The 22,873-nt window shown below is 39.5% G+C and overlaps 1 protein-coding gene across 19 annotated transcripts in view; it reads right to left on the bottom strand.

The window, feature by feature from the left end:
* scrib (scribble planar cell polarity protein) overlaps positions 1 to 22,873 on the bottom strand; it is a 120,351-nt gene that overhangs the window by 30,894 nt on the left and 66,584 nt on the right. For 18 of the 19 annotated variants that reach the window (XM_062993964.1, XM_062993970.1, XM_062993974.1 and 15 more), the window contains exons 15-23: positions 20,661 to 21,047; positions 14,813 to 14,875; positions 10,117 to 10,206; positions 9,954 to 10,031; positions 9,481 to 9,810; positions 5,101 to 5,181; positions 715 to 960; positions 300 to 410; positions 45 to 221 (exon numbers count right to left, since the gene is read on the bottom strand). In XM_062993964.1, the coding sequence (XP_062850034.1) occupies positions 45 to 221; positions 300 to 410; positions 715 to 960; positions 5,101 to 5,181; positions 9,481 to 9,810; positions 9,954 to 10,031; positions 10,117 to 10,206; positions 14,813 to 14,875; positions 20,661 to 21,047 (1,563 nt within the window). The remainder of the gene's footprint in view (positions 1 to 44; positions 222 to 299; positions 411 to 714; positions 961 to 5,100; positions 5,182 to 9,480; positions 9,811 to 9,953; positions 10,032 to 10,116; positions 10,207 to 14,812; positions 14,876 to 20,660; positions 21,048 to 22,873) is intronic. The other variant, XM_062993969.1, reaches the window with a different exon arrangement.

Genomic DNA, 22,873 nt, shown 5'->3' with positions numbered 1-22,873 from the left:
GGATAAGTGTGAGTGAGTGAATGCTCCATGTCCAGTGTGTTTACCTGCATGCCAGGGGGTGAGGGATCCCTGCGCACCAGCATGTGGATCTCCTTACTGTTGGAGAGCAGAGCTTTAACAGCCTCCTGGTGGGTGGCATGTCTCAGGTCGATGGAGTTCACCTCTAGAATGCGATCACCTACACGGAGCCCACTTTGACAGGCCAGACCATGGGGAATGACCTGCACGAAGATGGTCAGTAAATCATGCATGCTTAGAAATGCAGACATGTCAGCTGGTTAAAGACTGAACCAAGTTACCTTTGAAATAAACACTCCTGGTTCGTTGACGCCGAAAGGGTGGCTGGCGTGGTCACTGCCGCCGACAATGCTTAGGCCTAATGGACCACCTGTTTTGACCAGTGTCACCTCCTGTGAGGGTAGAATATAACGCCATGAAACAAAGCAAACGACACAATAAGGCACTGCATTAAACATACTGTTAATTGGCCTCTAATAATAGATCTAGACATTAACCTTTAAAGCAGTATCAAAAGGAGACAATGTCCTAATATAACAAACCTACGAGTTAGCAATCATATCATGAATTAATTCTAGGATGCAATCATATCATTGTCTAAACAACTATTAGCTAAAATACTAGACCTATAGTCATGGGTAAACACAAGTTTTAGCTAGCCTTTACTGCTCTGGCTGACAACTTAGTGATTCTTACCTCTATGGGGTACTCGTCCTCCATTGGACAGCTTATATGGTTCTCCAGGTGCTCATCTCCGGCCTCCTCTTGCTCAGGTGAGTCTGATGGCTCTGGAGGAGGCGGGGAGTGGGGGCGTCCTCGGGGTGAGGACCCACCGGCACTCGCTTGTTCCCTCTCCACCAGCAGCGTGATGGTGGGAGAGGTGCCAGTAAGCAGAGCTACTGCTTGGTCATGTCTGGCGTCTGTCATGTCTACACCATTGATCTAGAGCAACAGTCATACCAGAGAAATCATGAATATCCAGCACCACCAGATTGGATGCAGGTCATGCTGAGATCTAACTATGATTATGTTCTACACATTATGTTGGACAATGTCTTTAGACATATTTGTTTTGTCTGGCTGGCAGCTAGAAATAAGTTGCAATATGACTAATGCACCATAAGGGAGTTACAAAACTTTAATGATCAAATGATCTACAGATTCAAGGGCATTCATGCATTCCTATTCATAATCAGTGTTATATCTTTAAAAACTACAATTGTAGCGATAAGCATGCATGCAGACCCAACGAGCAGTTTGTTGGATCAAAAGGGCTTTCTTTTTAGGGTGAAAGTAAAAGCAAAACAAAGGAACGAGCTGCAGTCACTAGATGTGTGTAAAATGTGTGCATACAGGCTGGGAAGGACATGTCTGTTAAAGCAGTCATCACCAAACTGAATAGAAAATAAAAGCTTTTTTAACCCTTTAGAACTTAGGACCAGCGAGACTGACACTGTTCAGTTATTAGGAACATACAGGGGTTGGACAAAATAACTGAAACACCTGGTTTTAGACCACAATAATTTATTAGTATGGTGTAGGGCCTCCTTTTGCGGCCAATACAGCATCAATTCGTCTTGGAAATGACATATACAAGTCCTGCACAGTGGTCAGAGGGATTTTAAGCCATTCTTCTTGCAGGATAGTGGCCAGGTCACTACGTGATGCTGGTGGAGGAAAACGTTTCCTGACTCGCTTCTCCAAAACACCCCAAAGTGGCTCAATAATATTTAGATCTGGTGACTGTGCAGGCCATGGGAGATGTTCAACTTCACTTTCATGTTCATCAAACCAATCTTTCACCAGTCTTGCTGTGTGTATTGGTGCATTGTCATCCTGATACACGGCACCGCCATTGGATGCACATGGTCCTCCAGAATGGTTCGGTAGTCCTTGGCAGTGACGCGCCCATCTAGCACAAGTATTGGGCCAAGGGAATGCCATGATATGGCAGCCCAAACCATCACTGATCCACCCCCATGCTTCACTCTGAGCATGCAACAGTCTGGGTGGTACGCTTCTTTGGGGCTTCTCCACACCGTAACTCTCCCGGATGTGGGGAAAACAGTAAAGGTGGACTCATCAGAGAACAATACATGTTTCACATTGTCCACAGCCCAAGATTTGCGCTCCTTGCACCATTGAAACCGACGTTTGGCATTGGCACGAGTGACCAAAGGTTTGGCTATAGCAGCCCGGCCGTGTATATTGACCCTGTGGAGCTCCCGACGGACAGTTCTGGTGGAAACAGGAGAGTTGAGGTGCACATTTAATTCTGCCGTGATTTGGGCAGCCGTGGTTTTATGTTTTTTGGATACAATCCGGGTTAGCACCCGAACATCCCTTTCAGACAGCTTCCTCTTGCGTCCACAGTTAATCCTGTTGGATGTGGTTTGTCCTTCTTGGTGGTATGCTGACATTACCCTGGATACCGTGGCTCTTGATACATCACAAAGACTTGCTGTCTTGGTCACAGATGCGCCAGCAAGACGTGCACCAACAATTTGTCCTCTTTTGAACTCTGGTATGTCACCCATAATGTTGTGTGCATTGCAATATTTTGAGCAAAACTGTGCTCTTACCCCGCTAATTGAACCTTCACACTCTGCTCTTACTGGTGCAATGTGCAATTAATGAAGATTGGCCACCAGACTGGTCCAATTTAGCCATGAAACCTCCCACACTAAAATGACAGGTGTTTCAGTTATTTTGTCCAACCCCTGTATAGTCGGCTACAAAGGACATTAAGCAAAATGTTTATACTAATGCTGACTCATGTTTTAGACATGTTCACAAAAGTTGACATTATACAATGGTAAATTGGGTGCACAGAGTGATGCACATGGTCAACTACTTTGCAACTATCTGCATGTTGCAGTAGAACGTGTCTTTTTTATTTTAACTGTTCAGATGTGTTGAGACTGTGCGTACTGTAGCCTCAACTTCTTGTTATGGGCTGACAGGGGTGGAACCTGTTGTGGTCTTTTGCTGTTGTGGCCCATCCACCTCAAAGCATTATATGCTGTGGGTTCTCAGAAGGTGTTTAAATACAGAGATTGTATAGAGTGGATATATAAGTTACCAAAGACATGTTGATCATTTTCCTCATTTTGATGTTCGATGTGAAGCTTTTTTTTATCCACTGGGCTGGATAAACAGACAGGCTACAGGTATTACTAATCAATTGGCCGGTGAGGGTGTTTTCATTTGCAAAAATATTCTTTTTGCACGGTCCATGAACGTAGCACTTGAGCACTTCAGTACTAGTCTGACAACCTTTCGGACTCCACAGGTAAAAATCCTGTTTTGCCCTTACTGATTTAAACCACTAAAGAATGGTTTCTTTGGCCTTGAAGAGGCATATACAATGACCGAAATAAAAGAAATAAAATACAAAATAAAAGAAATAAAAGAAAATTCTTCTTGGTGAACGCAATCCATCCACTGGACTACAGAATATGTCTGGCATTTTGATATACAGTGCCTCCAAGTAGTATTCAACCCCCTGCAGATTTTTTAGGTTTACACATTTAGAGTTAACTTAGCATTTTGAAATTTGGACTGTAGATGGGCCTGGACATGTGAAATGCACTGCAGCCAAAAAGAATGTCCGAAAGGTCAAGGCTGACCCAAGGACAACAAGGAGGGAGCTCCGGGAAGATCTCATGACGGTGGGGACATTGGTTTCAATAAATACCATAAGTAATGTACTACACCGCAATGGTCTCCATTCCAGGCGAGCCCGTAAGGTACCTTTACTTTCAAAGCGTCATGTCAAGGCCCGTCTAAAGTTTGCTCATGATCACTTGGAGGACTCTGAGGCAGACTGGTTTAAGGTTCTCTGGTCTGATGAGACCAAGATCGAGCTCTTTGGTGCCAACCACACCCGGGCCATTTGGCGAGAGGATGGCACTGCATACGACCCCAAGAATACCATCCCTACAGTCAAGCATGGTGGTGGCAGCATCATGCTGTAGGGCTGCTTCTCAGCCAAGGGGCCTGGCCATCTGGTCAGCATTCACGGGAAGATGGATAGCACGTCCTACCTGGAGATTTTGGCCAAAAACCTCCGCTCCTCCATCAAGGATCTTAAGATGGGTCGTCATTTCATCTTCCAACAGGACAACGACCACAAGAACACGGCCAAGAAAACCAAGGCCTGGTTTAAGAGGGAAAAGATCAAGGTGTTGCAGTGGCCTAGTCAGTCTCCTAACCTTAACCTAATTGAAAACTTGCGGAAGGAGCTCAAGATCAAAGTCCACAAGAGATGCCCAAAGAACCTAGACAACTTGGAGAAGATCTGCATGGAGGAGTGGGCCAAGATTACTCCAGAGACCTGTGCCGGCCTGATCAGGTCTTATAAAAAACGATCGATAGCTGTAATTGCAAACAGGGGTTATTCCACAAAATATTAAACATAGGGGTTGAATAATAATTGACCCTCTGGTAAACTTTACTTTTTTTTTTTAATTAATAAACAGAGAAATAACATTCTTTTTGGCTGCAGTGCATTTCACATGTCCAGGCCCATCTACAGTCCAAATTTCAAAATGCTAAGTTAACTCTAAATGTGTAAACCTACAAAATCTGCAGGGGGTTGAATACTACTTGGAGGCACTGTATGTTCACAACATGAACAGAGACCAGCACTGACCATTCAGTATCGGCGCTTACTATTAGCTGCATGCTGCTATGCTAACCAGGCAAGCAGTTACCAGTAGACCCACACAACCACCACCAAGCGGGCAAGAAGAATGGTTAATGTACAAGGACAGTAAAGGAGCATTAACTCAAACAGACAGGGGTTTAAAAGAAGAGATGAAGAGCAGCTGGTATTCTTACATTAGAAGAAAAAAAACATTACAGAACAAGAGGGCGAGAGCTATACATAATTCCACATTGGTACAAGTTTCTCAGAAAAAGGGCAAAGGCAGAAATCTGAATACATGTTATTTGTTGCAGATCCTAAAAGTTCTTACTCTTTGTTAATTGATATTTGAAAGCTGCATTGAGGGTATCTGCAGCCAAATGTTTAATTTGATCAAACCTTTAACAGAGCAAGAAAGAGAGCGCTGCACTTACAGATATGACTCTGTCACCCACGTGGAGGATGTTATCTCGATGGGCAGCACCACCCTCAGCAATACGTGAAATGAAGATTCCCTAAAGTGATAGAAGAAGAGCATTAAAAACTATTACTGGAATTCCTACATGCATATTTTAATAATACTGTTTCCTCTTACAAAAACTCCTTAAATTATGTTAACACGTATGCAATGTATGCTTTAATTTTTTACTTTTGTAGTAAATTTGAAGTACTACAGATTATAGCATAAAAATATTTTAATAATTGCGGCCAAACATTAGATGTATTCTGTTGTACCTGACCTTTCAAAAAAGATAAAAGTGTTAAATGATTGTTAAGAGGTCATACAAGGACTCCATGTTTGAAATTTCCTTCTGGTTATGACCACCTTGACCATAATTGTTGTTAACACGCATTAAAGAATATTTATTGATATGTATAAGCTATATAAAAAAATGTATTACATAATTTTGAGTTGAAATAAAAACATTAGTTTTTTGACAAACATCCATTATTCAACCCTCAGCCTCAGTATTTGGTGGAATATCCTTCTGCCTTGATAACCTCTAATAAGCAATTTCAGTAGTGGTAGCTCAGTGGTTACAGTACTGGACTAGTAATCGGAAGGTCGCTGGTTCAAACACCACCACTGCCAAGTTGCCACTGTTTGGCCCCTAAACAAGGCCCTTAACCCTCAATCGCTTCACTGTACTCAGCCAGTATTGTAGGTCGCTGTGGATAAAAGTGTCTCTTGAATGTCATGAATACAACTGTAAATGCTAAGGGCCAACAAGCTTCTAACAACTCTTTTACACATCGGTTGGATGATCTTATTGTTGTCACTGACACATTTATCCCAGCCTTTATCAGGGCATTTTCTAAACCTTTTGCAGTAATAGAGGATTTCTCTCCTCTTCTCCATCTGATGAGACTGCTAAGGCCTTTGAATGAAATTTGGGGCTTTCTCCCACAACCAGGCAGGTTTGCTGCTGCATAACAGTTTGGAATATTCAGACAATACTCCCAATTATGTCTCTAAGAATCTTTAAGACTTGCAAAGCTTATTATACCCACTGACTTTCTGGTGCAATTAAATGATCTCTCTCAGCTTATGTTCCTTAGCTTTCACCATGGTTGCAACAAACATTAAACAATTGAATCTCTGAGTGGTATTTATTTAACACATCACAGCTGAATCAAATTAAGGGTGGTTATTAAGTTACCAATGGTTTAATCATGTGGCAACTCAATTTTAGTCATACACACCAGCATTAGTATTAATAAAATATCCTGCTGCTCTAAATTACTACGTCATTCATTTTCTTTGTTTACTTACTAATTTTTTGAGACTTAGTTTAAAACCAAAAAGTAGCTATAAAGCCATATCTTTTTTTTTTTTAGAATATTTCGGACAGCAACTGTATTAGACTTTATAGAGTCACCAGACAAGTAAACAACCCACAGTGCTACCACACTTAAAGATTTATATGCAGACATGATAAAGACTACAATGAAAAAAAACTTATTAGACTAAGTGCATTATTTTAGTCATGTGGCATTAAATGTAATTTGTGTAACTGGCAAAACACTCTTGAGGTGTTTTACAATTTTTAAAATCTCTTTAATTGTATAAGCAAAATACACAAAGCCAATCAAAATAAAAACTATTTCTTTCTGTTCAGCACATCCATGAAAAAACCAATTACAGCACGTGAGAAACCACAATAAGCCTAAAACAGACAGAAAGCAATTATTAAGGCATCCAGGACCATAATATAGGTAAATATTGCTAGGGTAAATCAGACTACGAAAATGTGTTGCACCATGCTGCAATAGCTACATAAACAGATCATTTACACCAACACTGAGCAGATATCATTTGCCAAACACATGAAATCCAAACCATTAAACAACATTTAGTGTTGGTCAAAAAGTCTATATAAATTAGCAATTTCAATAAAATAAAAGTAAGATGCTGTAAGACACTTCATTTACCCTAGTTAGACCTGTTGCTAAAACAAACACATAAAAGCATAAATAAAAAGTGAGTCATTTCAACTCACTTAAGACAGTGCAAGCAAAGCCAAACATCCAATTACTCATCAAAGCACGAATGTTTGTATGATTACATGCCAAGTTTGTGCCTTCTTTAGTCCTTTCAATGTGAGCGAGCGTGTATTTATATTAATATGATGTGAGCGAGAAGGCAGAGCTGCAAGTGTTAAAAATACCCTTCTCGGCCTCTGTGCCTCGAACACTAGTTTCCTATCAAATGTCAGCTTGCTATTCATATCTCTGTTACCTGGGTGGCACCATAAACCACTAAACTGGAAAAGGTTGCTTGAGAAATACTGGACCAAAGCATTTACTGTAACTTTTGCTGTTTTACAAGATTATTAATACACGAGGAAAGCATAAAGCAGGGTGTACTCGTCCTAAAGATAATTTTATCACAAAGGAGCAGAAACTAATGCAAGCAGGAATTAGTTCACCCAAACACAAAGCTATAAAAACCCACCGAAATCTGATGTATTAAAAAAAAAAATACATTGATTACCCCTCATTACTTTAATGAGAGAACTAATGATGAGGCCTTTTTACTGATTCGGTTGGTGACTCCGTTCAGTTTAAATGATATTATGAGTAAACTGTGTGTATTACGTAATAAAACCACCAGCAAGCAGCTCAATCCACTTGGAGACAGAAACTAGCATTGACTGGTATTAGGCAGTAAAACGTACTCTTTATCTCTCCACTGAGGTAGGTTTTAGCATAGAGAATAAAGGATCTTAATAATACTGATTAATGCATTTTATACTTTATACAATTAATGCAATGTATTTATATTTGTAGTTTTTAAATTTATACAAATTAGTTTTCAAACAGGATCAAATTTAACACAGCAAAAGTATTAAACTGTGCAATCATCCATTCGACTAATCTTTGTAGTATTTAAATAAAATGATAATATTATAAATTCTTGTTTGCTTTAGATATGTATTAATTCTCTATTATTTTGGGGTCATACCAACGGCTATGGTAGACAGAATCAGACCAACCATAATTCACAATATTTAGTATAAGGGCTATTGGCCTTGTCTTTGTGTGATTAGATGTTTTGTTTTCAGACGCAAAGAATCTAATAGATCTGACCCAGAATAGCCTAAAGTTAGCAGGTGGTCTGTGCATAAGGGAGAGCACTATAATCAGGTATATTATGTGAGAGACAGGTGTGGCTCATTCACTTGACTTTTACATAAATAGAATTCTGTCCTCTGTACAGTTAATCTAGCAAAAGGTTTTTTTGACAAGTGAGATATTTTGAAATGTGGGCTTATATAAACAATATATTAAACATGCTGGACCCATACATTTAAAATTTTATCGAAGCCTCTGAGGGAAAACTCTATGCTTCCAAATATGCACTAACAAACATATTTAAATAAGGATCTTAAAATGAAATTAATTTTATTTAAAAGTAGTCACATAAATCAAACAAATTGTCTTAGCTTAGTAACAGTTTGTGTATATAAACCTGTGGATGTGTTTTAAAGGCACATTAATTTTGCTGCTGGTTGGCATTAAACATTTTTGTTATTGTTTTGGAATCAATTAAAAGCTCTGAAATAATGTTTTGAAAATCAATATTATTGATTAGGATACTTAAGATTTCTATAAAATTAAAAGGTGCACTCTCTCAGACTAAATGCAGAATGATTGCACAGCTTAAGCAATGCCTTGGTATTTCTAGGGGGTTTTGCTATTAGCTGGTTGTTATACTGTTTCATGTGTTAGCGTGAGTGCTGCTAGGTGATTACTATTGTAATTCCAGGTGACTGCTGGGGAGTAGCTTGTTTTTATTGTAGTGCAGGTAGTTCCTGGAGCATTGCTAATTGGTTGTTTTGACCTTACAAATAATGTTTCTAGCTGTTGCTAGCTAGTTGCTATTCCAGGTGGTTGCTTGAGTGTTGCTATCTGGTTGCTAAGATATTCTCAGTAGTTGCCAGGGTGTTGCTAATAATTTTCATGTGACTGCTAAGTGTTTGCTATGAAAACCAGTCAAATTTGGTTTTGTGTGGTTGCTGTGTGTGCACCAAATCAAAAAGTTGTATACAAGTACACGCAAAATTGTGACTAATACAAAGCAATTGAGGGTTGAGGGCCTCATTTAAGGGCCCAACAGCGGCAATCTGGCAGTGGTGAGGCTTGAAACAGCGACCTTTAAATTACTAGTCTTATACCTTAACCGCTAGGCTACAACTGCCCTAATACAAATCCAATACAAATCAGAATTATTTCACATTTAAGGTGCCTCTGAGATGTAAGGTTCATATAAATATCAGTATGTGGTATATCTGTATGTGTTGCTGTTTTACCGTGTCTCCAGTCCGGTAAAGAGTTGAGCCTTTGCCCCCTGCAATACTAAATCCTAAGCCCTTGTCGTTGCGGATCAGGCTAGTGGCTATTCGTTGGCAGGGCCCCGTGCTGACCGCATTGGATCCAGACTCCAGATGAAAGGGAAGGCCACTGGACCTCCTTTCTCGAGGGAAGTAATCATCTTCAGGTCTCAGGGGTGTAGTGGTGATAGGGTTCTCGGGCTCTACCATGCGTTCACGCAGTACCGCCATGGTAACTGATGTTCCTGAGCTCCTCAAAGCCTCCACTGCTGTGTGGTGCTCTGCTCCATGCAGATCTACATTGTTTACCTAAGATATAAACTAACATTACAACTGTGCTCTTCTGTAGATTGTTGGATAATACAGAAACAGATCACTATCAACAACGATAAATATGCATTATAAGATGCACATACTACAGTACTATGTTACTGATTATGATTCAGTTTTACCTCAAGTAGTTTGTCTCCCACTTTGACCCCAGCTCGTGCAGCTGGGCCATCTTCTGACACTCTGGAGATAAATATACCCTACAAAAAGACACAGAACCCTATTATTCAAGGAATCTGCAATTAATAAAAATATCTATTAGTAGCTCATGACATAAAAATGTACCTCATCATCTCCCTTGTAAGGAGTGGATCCTTTCCCTCCTGCTATACTGATTCCTAATCCACCAGTCTGTCTCAGGATAGTCAGAACCAGCTAAGGGTAAATCACACAAATCAGGCACTCAACAAAGCCACAATCTTTTCTCCCATCTTGACGAAAATGGAAAAAGTGGTAACACAGTTCTTCCTCCCAACCATTCATTTACTAAATTGTGCTTCACTAATTGTATGCTGTTTGGGAACTGTAATGTATTTTTCATGCCATGCTTTTTATTCTAAACAGAGATACATCTCAGGGCAAGGTGAACAGAAGATTGGTTAGACAATCCAATCCAAACATTCACATGGTTTCCTTTCATTATTCTTGAGGCCAGTATTTAAAAAAAACAAAGGGGAAAACAGTTTTGTTGATTAATTGGGTAATTATTTTTAACTAAACACACAAGAGTTCAGTTTTTTTTTTTTTTATAATTTATGTAAGACAACAAGGGTAATGAAAAAAGTAAACTCACTAAAAATAATTTTAAACATTTTAAAAACCAGATACTAGTTACCATAAAATTCAGGGATAATGCTGATTTAAGACTAAAATTAAATTAGCCAAAGAATGATCTTATGCACAAACAGTCTTCATCCTTGAGAAGTCACTGTTAACAGTAAATAAAATTATTATTATTTTTTTTTTTTACATTTTGTAAAGCCTGCACACTGCATGTTTATGTTAATGAACTAACATTTAGGGTCATTCTTCTGATAGTAGCTTAGTACGTTTTTTTTTTTTCTTTTACTAAAGATTCAGAAATTTTTACCATAAAATCTAATTTGTTTTATTAGTTTATAATCCCTGCTGACTGACCACTGAGTCACAATGTGTTGGTTATAACTGATTAACCAATAAGCAAAAAACAGTAACTGTTTAATTATTGCTCTCAGTTAAAAAAAAAAAACATTAAATTCATTATCAACAGCTGGAGGTTGATTTGAATTGAAAGCCGAGCTACAGACTTTAAACATTTACAAGCAGCGCCAAGAGTTTAAATCTCCCTTCTCTCTCTGTCTGTTGCATAGGAGGGGGGAACCATTAGCCTGTGCATATTATTATGCTTGGATGGCACATGGGTCTATTATGTTAGCCCACCATCCCTGAGATCTGTGTTTGAATCTGAGCAAGTGATTTTAACCGGCTGGGTGCCTACACACACAGACATGATTGGTCCTGTCTGAGGAGTTGGGGACGTTGGATTGGCGTCCTGTCCGGGGTGTATTTCCAGGGAAACAGTGCCCACCACAACCCTGATGAGGATAAAGTGATAGAGATATATGTGAAATGAAACAAAATAGTGACAAATATACACTGATGAGCCAAAACATTAGGACCACCCACCTACTGCACTGTTAAAACAGCTCTGACCTCTGATAACATCAGTCAAGATTTGAATGACATTACCAGCAGGGTCTTCAACTTCTGTATGTTGGGCAGCTGAAGCCTAGTGTTTAAGGTACTGGACTAGTAATCAAAAGGTCTGTGGTTCAAGCCCCACCACACCCAGGTTGCCATTGTTGGGCCCTTGAGCAAGGCCCCTAACCCTCAATTGCTTAGACAATATACTGTCACAGTACTGTAAGTCGCTTTGGATAAAAGCGTCTGCTAAATGTCGAAAATGTAAATGTAGAAGCAGCACTGATTTGAGACCTAATGTTCTCTCTTTGTTTATGTGACAGGTGTTTTATTGAATTGTTTACAGATGTACCCCTCTCAGTAGAGCATGCTGCAGTTGCAACCAGAACAGTAAAAGTATGCATTTATATGATTTACGAGCTATTATACAATTTATTACATTACCAATAAATCATTTATTCCAAATGAATATAACCATAACCAATGATTGTTTCATTAGTATGGAGTCTGCCTGCCTGTAATGAAGTCATCTTTCTACAAAAAAAATTTGAATATTTAGCATCATCCTCCAGCTGATCATCTTATATTAATCACACTAATGTCAGAAAAAACTTTAAGGGAACGGCTGCACCTTTAATCCATGGTTGGCATGTTTGCTAAGGTGTGTCTTCTAACAGTAAACAGTAACAATAGTTCAGGTAATTATGTTTATGTTACGTGTAAATTGCTGCCATGCTTGCTTTGTTAAGATGTTTTACATGTGAGTCTTGTTGACCACTGAATATTACGTTCGGTTAATCATTAAAAGAATCTGACAACATTTACATTCCTAATTAGTTAAAAAGCCTGGTTTAATTGAGGTTGGTAAGTTACACTGCTAATGGACATAATATTAGATTATTATCCTATAATAATATATATACTATATTATTACCTATTATCCTATAATATATTAAAGCACGTTTCATCAGCCTTTTAAATTGATTAATCTCTCCTAATAAACAAGATATTTACTGTTAAAGTAGAGTTTACTGTTAAACCTACTAAGGTTTGTACAGTATCAGTACTCAAAAGCGTGCCATTTGTCTATCGAGAGAAACGGCATGCAGCTGACTTAAATGTACAACTCAACTTTTAACCCTATAAAACACTAAATTAATATCCCCAAAAAATAAGGTTCTAGTAAACTGTATGATTACCCAGTTGTCTTCAGTGGGTGCAGTATATTAAACAATTTTGTGAAGGTCAGCAACGTAAAAAAAATTGGATGCATTTAACTATAGCTGCTGTAGCAGAAGAGAGAATAAGCTGTCAGAAAACCTTACATATGGCTGGCATTAAGGTTTACTGTACTGTCCATCAATAATTAAAGAAAGGAAGCCAAGAATGTAGGAACAGGATGTAGTGTATCCAAATGTACATCGATCCATATGGGCAAAGCAAACGGAAATAAACAAACAACCATCGTAAAACAGCTTAAGGTAAATTCATTAGTAAATGCTTAAAGAAATTCCATTCACTATTTGCCTACACTACATGTGTACACCTAGGACATGAAATAAAATGAGAAATTTGCTACATTTGCTAGGAGATTGATTGGATGCAGGCAATTCTATGTAAGCAAGCCATGCACAGTGCACAGTGAACGTCGACAAGACTAAAGATGAGCTACATGTATAAAAAGAACAATACAAGAATTGAAATAAGGTAAAATGTTGCTCTGGGCCAGTGAAGGATTTTTTCCTTAAATAATTTCACAAATGCTTTCAAATTATTTAGACAGTGTGACCAAGGAATTGTTAGTGTGACAACTCCAGGGAAACTCGCTACAGGCAATACTTGTTTTTCATAGCATAAGCATTTTTGTAGCTTGCCCCCCCCTCTCTCGATAATCATACATTTTAGCTAGTTTTCTTTCTTCCCCTCCTTGTCTTTATCATCCATCTAATTAGCATATCATATGAAAACTTAAAGAAAGACTTAAAAGGATTTAATTCAAAATAATTTTATCTTCTTATAATACATTTTAATTACATTTTAATTTTAATTAATTTTAAAGTAAATTTAATTAACAATATACAGGTAGTTGTATAATGCTTTTTGTACCCAGTTTATTTGAGAACTTTTATTTTCTGTTTATCATTTTATATTCTGTAAATAATCATTTTGACTGAAGTCGCTTGTACAAGAACCTTGACATACCTGTTCTACTTCTTTTAATTTTTGGTGCATGTCCATTTAACATTTAACAACATAATGAGATTTATCAAATATCCAGATGAATACCAAATTAAAATGTAGTCAATTTTAGGCTATGACTAGAATAGTTAGAACTGTGAAACCCTGTCAATGTACTCACCGACAGAAGCAGACTTCATTAAATACTCTTGCAGCATAGTGCTAATGACTTAAGCAAGAAAGGGGTTATCACTGAGAACTACATGTTCCCTTTGATGGGGATAGTGCCTCAGTCAAACGTTTCCACCTGTACAGTGGTACTACGATAAAACTTAATATTTCAGTCCTTTGTTACTACTTGCTCCTGGGCCACAGAGCCGGGCAGATAGAAAAAGGTGAAGAGACAGACGCACAGAGGTGAGAAAAGAAATGAATAAGCCAGCCATCATGGAACCCTAGTTTGAAACAAACGGGCATTTAAGGATACGTGCCAATACTTAAAGTTAAACATTGCTTTTGAGAATTTAAAGTGGTCGCCACCATTTTCCAAATACGCATTTAATTCTTTTGTTTTAGTCTTTCTCCCAATGTTGCAGCCCCCAACCACCAATCAGAGAGAGCCACAGACGGTCAAGCATCCCCCATTGCAACCAACACTTATGTTCTCCTGCCTGAGGTCTCACAGGGTGCAGCATCACGTATTATTTCCATGATCAGCCGCACCCTGTGCAGCAGCAATGAGAAACCCCTGCTAGACCCTTTCCCTCCCCCCTACATACACACAACCAATTTTGTTTGTGCAGGCACCTGGCTGGCTGGCTGGCTGACAGCACAGCAAAGGTTCAAACTCGAATCTCAGCAGTGGTGGGCTTGGCACATTAGACCAGAGCACATACACAACTATGTTCATAACTTAAATACTTACATCTCAAACAGGGTTCCACCACACTAGCGGGTTATGAGTTAAGTGATGGTGAGCAGTTCTTAGCCATTGGCTTTTGATTATTAAAATTTTTCAGTGGGATGTCTCCTCCACTGTCTAACTGAGGTGATTGGTGAGTAAATGAGAAAGCAAACAAGAGAGGGAGAACGACAGAGCTGGATGGAAAGAGTAGGTACAGACCTCTTCCTCCTCAATTCGAGCAGGCTCAATCAGCAGATTATTGACTTGATCAAATGACACCCCCTGTTAGGACAGGAACCAGCAAGAGGGCATGCGGATTAGTGAGGCCAAAATAAAAATGAAAACTAAAAATCATCTGGGCTCGCTCCATCCAGGACAATACCCCCAATTAAGATAAATGGAAAAATTTAATTTCACCCAGACAGACATTCACACTCCAGAACAGCACGCTTGAATTTGATAGCCCCCAAACACACCTACACCCACACACACAGAATACCCCATGATAAGAACATTAAGCCCCATTAAGAAAATCAATTAATCATAATTAAACAGAAATAAAAAGCAGATTGTGCATTATATTATATTGACTGTTAGTGCATTTAATAGCCAAATTAATACATGTATTTCATGTTAATGCAAACAATACATCCAAACTCCACTGGATGTTAATCATCACAGAAATGTATCCTTAATTTGTTGAGAAAATCTCGCTTATTGGAAGTATTTTCTGTTCTTTGACCCTCACCTCCAGTCACAGTCTGTGAGGAGTTTGAAATATTGCTCATTTTAAGCTGTTTAGGATTTCGCAATACTGCTGTTAAACAAAAGCTAAACATGACTGTAATGACAGTCTGTTGTAATAAATATGTTTGTTTGTTTATTAGGATTTTAACGTCATGTAACGTGAGTTACTCATTACACAAGGTTCATCAGTTCACAAGGTTATATCGAACACAGTTATGGACAGTTTAGTGTCTCCAATTCACCTCACTTGCATGTCTTTGGACTGTGGGAGGAAACCGGAGCTCCCAGAATAAACCCACGCAGACACAAGGAGAACATGCAAACTCCACACAGAAAGCACCCGGACCGCCCCACCTGGGGATCAAACCCAGGACCATCTTGCTGTGAAGCGACAGTGCTACCCACTTAGCCACCGTGCCCCCCTTGTAATAAATATACTAGTTGGCCAGTACGTATTAGAACCCAAATATTGTGGCAGGAATTTGGTGTATTGTGTATATATTTGGTAATTGCAGTCACAGGTTTTAGACCAGACTGCTAATCTTGCAATCAGATTTACATAAGACTATATATTAATGATGTTTTTATCTGTACAACAGATGTTAAGTCCGTAATGCAGGTAATACTGCACACTGCCTGTGTGCTCAGTCACCCCCTCCGCCTTTCTTAAATGGGGCTTAGATTTATTTAACACATAAAGACACATGTACACATAGAACTGATGAATTAACACAACAGTGGCCCCACAAACCAGTAAAATTAACATTCCCAGACAATCTTTTTCTTACTGCCACCACACAAACCACAAAGATCACCCAAACACATACGCACAGACACATTCATTTCCTGGGTCCCTTATCCCATTTGGTTTAGGAATGCCTTCAGTTTTATGTGTGTGATATTCACCAAAAACTGGTTTCTTATTGCTTTTTCCTATTTAATGCGTCTTCTCTATGCTTCAAACTCGTTAAGACTGATTTTAACTCTCCTTAAGATTATATAATAGCATTATTTATAAAAGCATTGCTCTATATACACATTGCTCAAAAAATTAAGGGAACACTTAAATCACACATCAGATTCTGATGATTTAATTTGATCATCTTTGGTGATATAAATTTCTTGAGAAGAAAAAGATGTAACAATGCTCAATGGAAACCAAAATCATCAACCCAGTAGACTTGGATTCAAAATCACACCGAAAATCAGTGTAAAGAATTAAAATCACAATTTGCAAAACTTATTATGTGACTCAGTGGTGTGTATGACTCCTACGTGCCTATATGCACTCCCAACCAGGTCTAGGGCATGCTCCTGATTAGATGACGGTGTCCTAGGAGGGTCTCCTCCAAGACCTGGATCAGGGCATCAGTTTGCTCCTGGATAGTCTGTGGTGCTTCTAAGTGGCATGAGATACACTGATAATTAACGTACCAGAAATTCACAACTAGACATAAGGGCATTGTCCTGCACCACAAGGAACTCTGTAGAAGCTCTAAGAATTTCATCCCAGTACCTAACAGCAGTCAGGGTACCGTTGGCTATCACATTGAAGTCTGTGCAACCCTCCAAGGATATGCCTCCCCAGACCATCACTGGAGCAAATACCAGTCCTGCTGCTGGGTTGATGCCTTTCTACAGCTTTGTCCAGCTTTGCTCCATGCTCTTAAAACTGTGCTGGAAGACACAGCAAACCTTTTTGCGATGGCACATATGAATGGGCATCCTGAAAAAACTGGACTTGCAACCTGTGGGCTGCAGGTACCACCTCATGTTACCAGTAGTGACAATGACACCGGCAAAATGCAAAACTACAGAACATTTAGGACAGATAAGAAGAGAATAACTGTTATTTGCTGGCCACCACCAACAAAACCATTCTCTTTTTAAGGGTTGTCTTGATGTTGCTTCCTCAGTGCACCTGTTGTCACTTTCATTTGCACCAAACCAGGTGAAACTGATTCACAATAGGTATTTTTCTGTGATGACTAAGTGTTCCCCTAATTTTTGAGCAAAAAATCCTTTCATTCATTAAAATTTAAATCAATTTCCAGCAGCTGATGGCTGGTAGAATTGGGAGTGGAGCCATCTCTCCCTCGCTGACACATACACAAGTGGTTCAGAATACAGAACTGTAGGTCACCCTCACCCACCATCAGTGTGAATGATCTGTTTACAGATGCGTCCAGAGAGCATGCTGCATTTATAACCCAAAAAGAACTTCTTTAATGCTTAGGTATTCTTCAAATAATAAACTATGGCACTATTGAGCATTAAAATCCCAAACTCTAAAGCAGTAGAGTCAGACTGCAAATTAAATGTTCTAGATATTTCACATCACGTGGGGTTATTATAAGCTGTTAAGCAGACTGCATTTCTGCTACTGACTCTCTGTAAAATCCTAATTCTGTAATAGCTAAACTTGTCCTTCTCACAGTGTTTTATGTTTATCCCATGCCTAATTTACACCAAGACCAGCATGTTGGGTACTAAAAGCAATTCTAAACAAATGAGATTAGGGATCCAGGAAGAGTTTCATATAGCCCTTGGGTGGGAGAATAACTCAGTTAAGCCTCATGGTTTAATTCAAATGTGATTTGAGATGAAATGTTATCAAGGATCAGCAAACGTTGATGAAATGAACTGCCTTTCACCCTTTCACTGTCACACATAACACTTGTGAAAAAGCAGAGTAATTTCCTGGGAAGCAAAAAAGAGATGGCAATGATGAGGAGCAGCAGAACATGGGGTGGCAGAGGCAGTGCTCAAAAAGAGCGCAGCAAGGAGCTGAAGAGGTTGGAGAGCATGTGTAAAACTAAAAGGGAATAGGGCAAAGGGAAATGGTTTTCATTATTCGACGTCCGTGTCTGTTTTTCAAACATAAAAAGAACTTCCTTTCGCCAAGCATTAATTTATCTATATAAAAGTGTTAATTAGTACCATTTAATGATTTAACAGTGTATTTTATTGACTGGTGGTACATTAATGATTATGGTGCTACTACGGCCCAGCTAATATGGGAATATTCTGACTAAGATAGACAGATTAGAGATCTAAATATATAAATTACAATAATGATAATATTGGTTCATATACAGTGTATCACAAAAGTGAGTACACCCCTCACATTTCTGCAAATATTTTATTATATCTTTTCATGGGACAACACTATAGAAATAAAACTTGGATATAACTTAGAGTAGTCAGTGTACAACTTGTATAGCAGTGTAGATTTACTGTCTTCTGAAAATAACTCAACACACAGCCATTAATGTCTAAATAGCTGGCAACATAAGTGAGTACACCCCACAGTGAACATGTCCAAATTGTGCCCAAAGTGTCAATATTTTGTGTGACCACCATTATTATCCAGCACTGCCTTAACCCTCCTGGGCATGGAATTCACCAGAGCTGCACAGGTTGCTACTGGAATCCTCTTCCACTCCTCCATGATGACATCACGGAGCTGGTGGATGTTAGACACCTTGAACTCCTCCACCTTCCACTTGAGGATGTGCCACAGGTGCTCAATTGGGTTTAGTCCATCACCTTTACCTTCAGCTTCCTCAGCAAGGCAGTTGTCATCTTGGAGGTTGTGTTTGGGGTCGTTATCCTGTTGGAAAACTGCCATGAGGCCCAGTTTTCGAAGGGAGGGGATCATGCTCTGTTTCAGAATGTCACAGTACATGTTGGAATTCATGTTTCCCTCAATGAACTGCAGCTCCCCAGTGCCAGCAACACTCATGCAGCCCAAGACCATGATGCTACCACCACCATGCTTGACTGTAGGCAAGATACAGTTGTCTTGGTACTTCTCACCAGGGCGCCGCCACACATGCTGGACACCATCTGAGCCAAACAAGTTTATCTTGGTCTCGTCAGACCACAGGGCATTCCAGTAATCCATGTTCTTGGACTGCTTGTCTTCAGCAAACTGTTTGCGGGCTTTCTTGTGCGTCAGCTTCCTTCTGGGATGACGACCATGCAGACCGAGTTGATGCAGTGTGCGGCGTATGGTCTGAGCACTGACAGGCTGACCTCCCACGTCTTCAACCTCTGCAGCAATGCTGGCAGCACTCATGTGTCTATTTTTTAAAGCCAACCTCTGGATATGACGCCGAACACGTGGACTCAACTTCTTTGGTCGACCCTGGCGAAGCCTGTTCCTGTTCCTGTACCTGTCCTGGAAAACCGCTGTATGACCTTGGCCACCATGCTGTAGCTCAGTTTCAGGGTGTTAGCAATCTTCTTATAGCCCAGGCCATCTTTGTGGAGAGCAACAATTCTATTTCTCACATCCTCAGAGAGTTCTTTGCCATGAGGTGCCATGTTGAATATCCAGTGGCCAGTATGAGAGAATTGTACCCAAAACACCAAATTTAACAGCCCTGCTCCCCATTTACACCTGGGACCTTGACACATGACACCAGGGAGGGACAACGACACATTTGGGCACAATTTGGACATGTTCACTGTGGGGTGTACTCACTTATGTTGCCAGCTATTTAGACATTAATGGCTGTGTGTTGAGTTATTTTCAGAAGACAGTAAATCTACACTGCTATACAAGCTGTACACTGACTACTCTAAGTTATATCCAAGTTTCATGTCTATAGTGTTGTCCCATGAAAAGATATAATGAAATATTTGCAGAAATGTAAGGGGTGTACTCACTTTTGTGATACACTGTATTAGTATGTCAAAATGAATAAAAATGCCAAACATTTTAGGTAATAATTTTACTAATAAATAGTGTCTGTCTCAAAACCTAGTGAGCTGCCTTGCTGCCCACTGCCTACCTAGACAGCTGCCTAAGAAGAAAGAATTCTGACTTTAGAAGATTTAGACCATTTCAATATCGCCCCTGCCCACCTCCTCAGTTTTAGCTTACTAACTAAAGCCACAGGCAATTAAAACCAATGGGCTGAGGTGGCACAACCTACTAGCAATCCAGCTAACATCTCCCTTTGTAAACCGAAAACGGTTAAATTGTCACTGACAAACCCAAAATTGCACAGAAAATACACACGTACCTTGATATAAAATTTAAAATGAATAAGAATTATTTACATTTTAAAATAACTCGCTTGCTGCTCCAATTTCGCCGCCATACTAGAAATGTTTGTAAGAAAAGCTGTGCCAAACTAACTGTTGGGATTGTCTATGCGGTTAAGAAAGCATTCAACCAATATCAACCAATATTAATGCCAACCTAAAACATCAGCACACTTTAGCTAAACATTTACCTATTAAAGCCTGTTATTGTCAAGACCAAGTTGCACAACCAGCCAGCCAGGCAACCACTTCAGTTTAGTCTTACCTTTACCGGTTGTAACGAGGAGTTTGCCTGAGTCAGCCGACTGTCCTCCAGCTCAGCTGCCTCCAGTCTCTGTAAAAAAGGGCTTTTAACTGATACTCCCTCTTCCTCCTCGTCAGCCTCACTCTCTTCCACAGACATGCGAGGGGCTGGAGGGGGTGGATCGGCGCGAAAATCCTCCAGTAAGGCAGCCACCGTCTCGGGTTTGGGGAGCTTGGTGATCTTGAAGTGCTTCTTGTAGTGTGGCGTGTCTTTGCGGATGAGGCGCTGTTTCTCTGAGGGAAAAGACTCGTTCCGCTCAGGAGCATCCTCGTCTTCCCCATCGTTTTCATCATCGTCATCCTCATCGCCTCCGCGGATGATTGGCTCCTCAGCAAAGTGCACAAAGGGCTACAAGAGCGTGATGGAGAGGGATAAGTATGCATGCAAATGTCAATAAGAGATGAATAATTAGCAACCGTTAAAGGAACAGTGATACATTCATTATACCATTACACATCTGACCTTTAACGGTTTTCTTATTAATGATTTTGGGAAACAAAGTCATCAAACACCCATATCACCCTTGTGAGAAATGGAACTGCTTAACTGATTGTACAACTGTCAATCGTATAACTGCAGAATTCGAAGATTTTGATGTTGATTTAGAAGATTTTCATGTGAGTGAAGAAACAAATTTTAGGCCACTCTTCTTTGCAGAACTGCATTAAATGTGACATGAAATGCTAGTTTCTGTTCTAGCCACAGCACTTATTGGGAACTTATTTGACTAAGCCAAAATAAACTTTCATTTAGTGTCTTTGTAATACATTCCTTCCTTAATAGTGGCTTTCTTACATTAAAACACTTCCATCACCATCAGCCTTGTTTATTTATTAGGATTTTAACATCATGTTTGGTTACATTCATGACAGAAACTGTAATTACTCATTACACAAGATGCATCAGTTCACAAGTTTAATGTTAATTAAACATCATCATGGACAATTTTGTATCTCCAATTCACCTCACTTTCATGTCTTCGGACTGTGGGAGCTCCTGGAAAAACCCACACAGACACGGGGAGAACATGCAAACTCCACATAGACATGTGCCGCCCCTATCAGTCTTGTAGCCTGAGAAGTTTTAAACTTCGAGTATATGTTCAGAGAACATAATTAGATTAAAGGAACATGCTGTTGATTCAGATCATAAGCACTTATGTTTTTTTCGTTGGCAGTGGTTTTATCCTGGCAACGCTTTGCCAAATTTCATTTTTGCCTTATCTCTTTCATAGTGAGTCATCACTGGAAATCAAGGATCCCAAAATAATCTAAAGACATGTAGATGACACTAGACTTAGCTGACATCAGTTTTTTTAAGTAAGTCCCTGAGCTGGTTGAAAGTTTCCTTTGTTTAGAGAAAATATCCTTTACAATTGTTCAGTGAAGTCCAAGCATTTTTCCCTTTTTCGCCCAATCTATCGTATCCAATGAACCAGCTGAACATCATCTACTGCTCAAGACTGCTCTAACGCACCTCACGTTTAGTAGCAACCTGTTCTTTTCACCTGCACGAGGCAGATTCACAAAAAGAATTGTATCATGTACAGAGAGTCATGCACTAATCTCCATTATTCCCCGTCTTTGTGCAGGCACCACTGACCAGCCAGCAAAGGCTACACTTGCAGCAGCAATTAGGAATCCCTTCAGCCATCCCACCCTCAGACAGCCAATGATTTCGGTGTGGGCACCCAGCCATATCTAAGCAGTGGTGAGCTAATGTATTTTACCACTGTGCCACCTGAGCGTGAGTCCAATGATCTTTAAATTGCTTTTTTCCTAGAATTTTCTTAGCAGAGTATTAGCATAATAACCAAGGTGACTATTTGATGGTCTGGTTAAAGATGAGTGAAACTGTTTTTCTATGAGGCTGGTTAAAATCCAAAATTATTTTCCTTTCTTAAGTTTCCTTGGTGTAATATGATGTTATGTTCAGAGATCTAAAATTATTAGGTAATTAGGTAAAAAACGGTAAGGAACAATAACTTTAGGACATAATCCAGTCCTCAGAACATGAAGATGTCTTTGTAGTTTTGCCACATTTTCATTGGTTGAGAATTTTCTGTTACCTAATATATACTGCCAACCACTGCATCTTTGTATTTATGTGGTTATTATATTACTTTAATAAATACATGTAAAGTACAAACACTCCCTAAACCTCTTAGTTTAATA

The sequence above is a fragment of the Trichomycterus rosablanca genome, chromosome 4 (assembly GCF_030014385.1).
Source record: "Trichomycterus rosablanca isolate fTriRos1 chromosome 4, fTriRos1.hap1, whole genome shotgun sequence".
NCBI classification, from domain to species: domain Eukaryota; kingdom Metazoa; phylum Chordata; class Actinopteri; order Siluriformes; family Trichomycteridae; genus Trichomycterus; species Trichomycterus rosablanca.
Note: the sequence above shows the minus strand (reverse complement) of the source record. Positions and strands in the feature narration are given on the sequence as shown.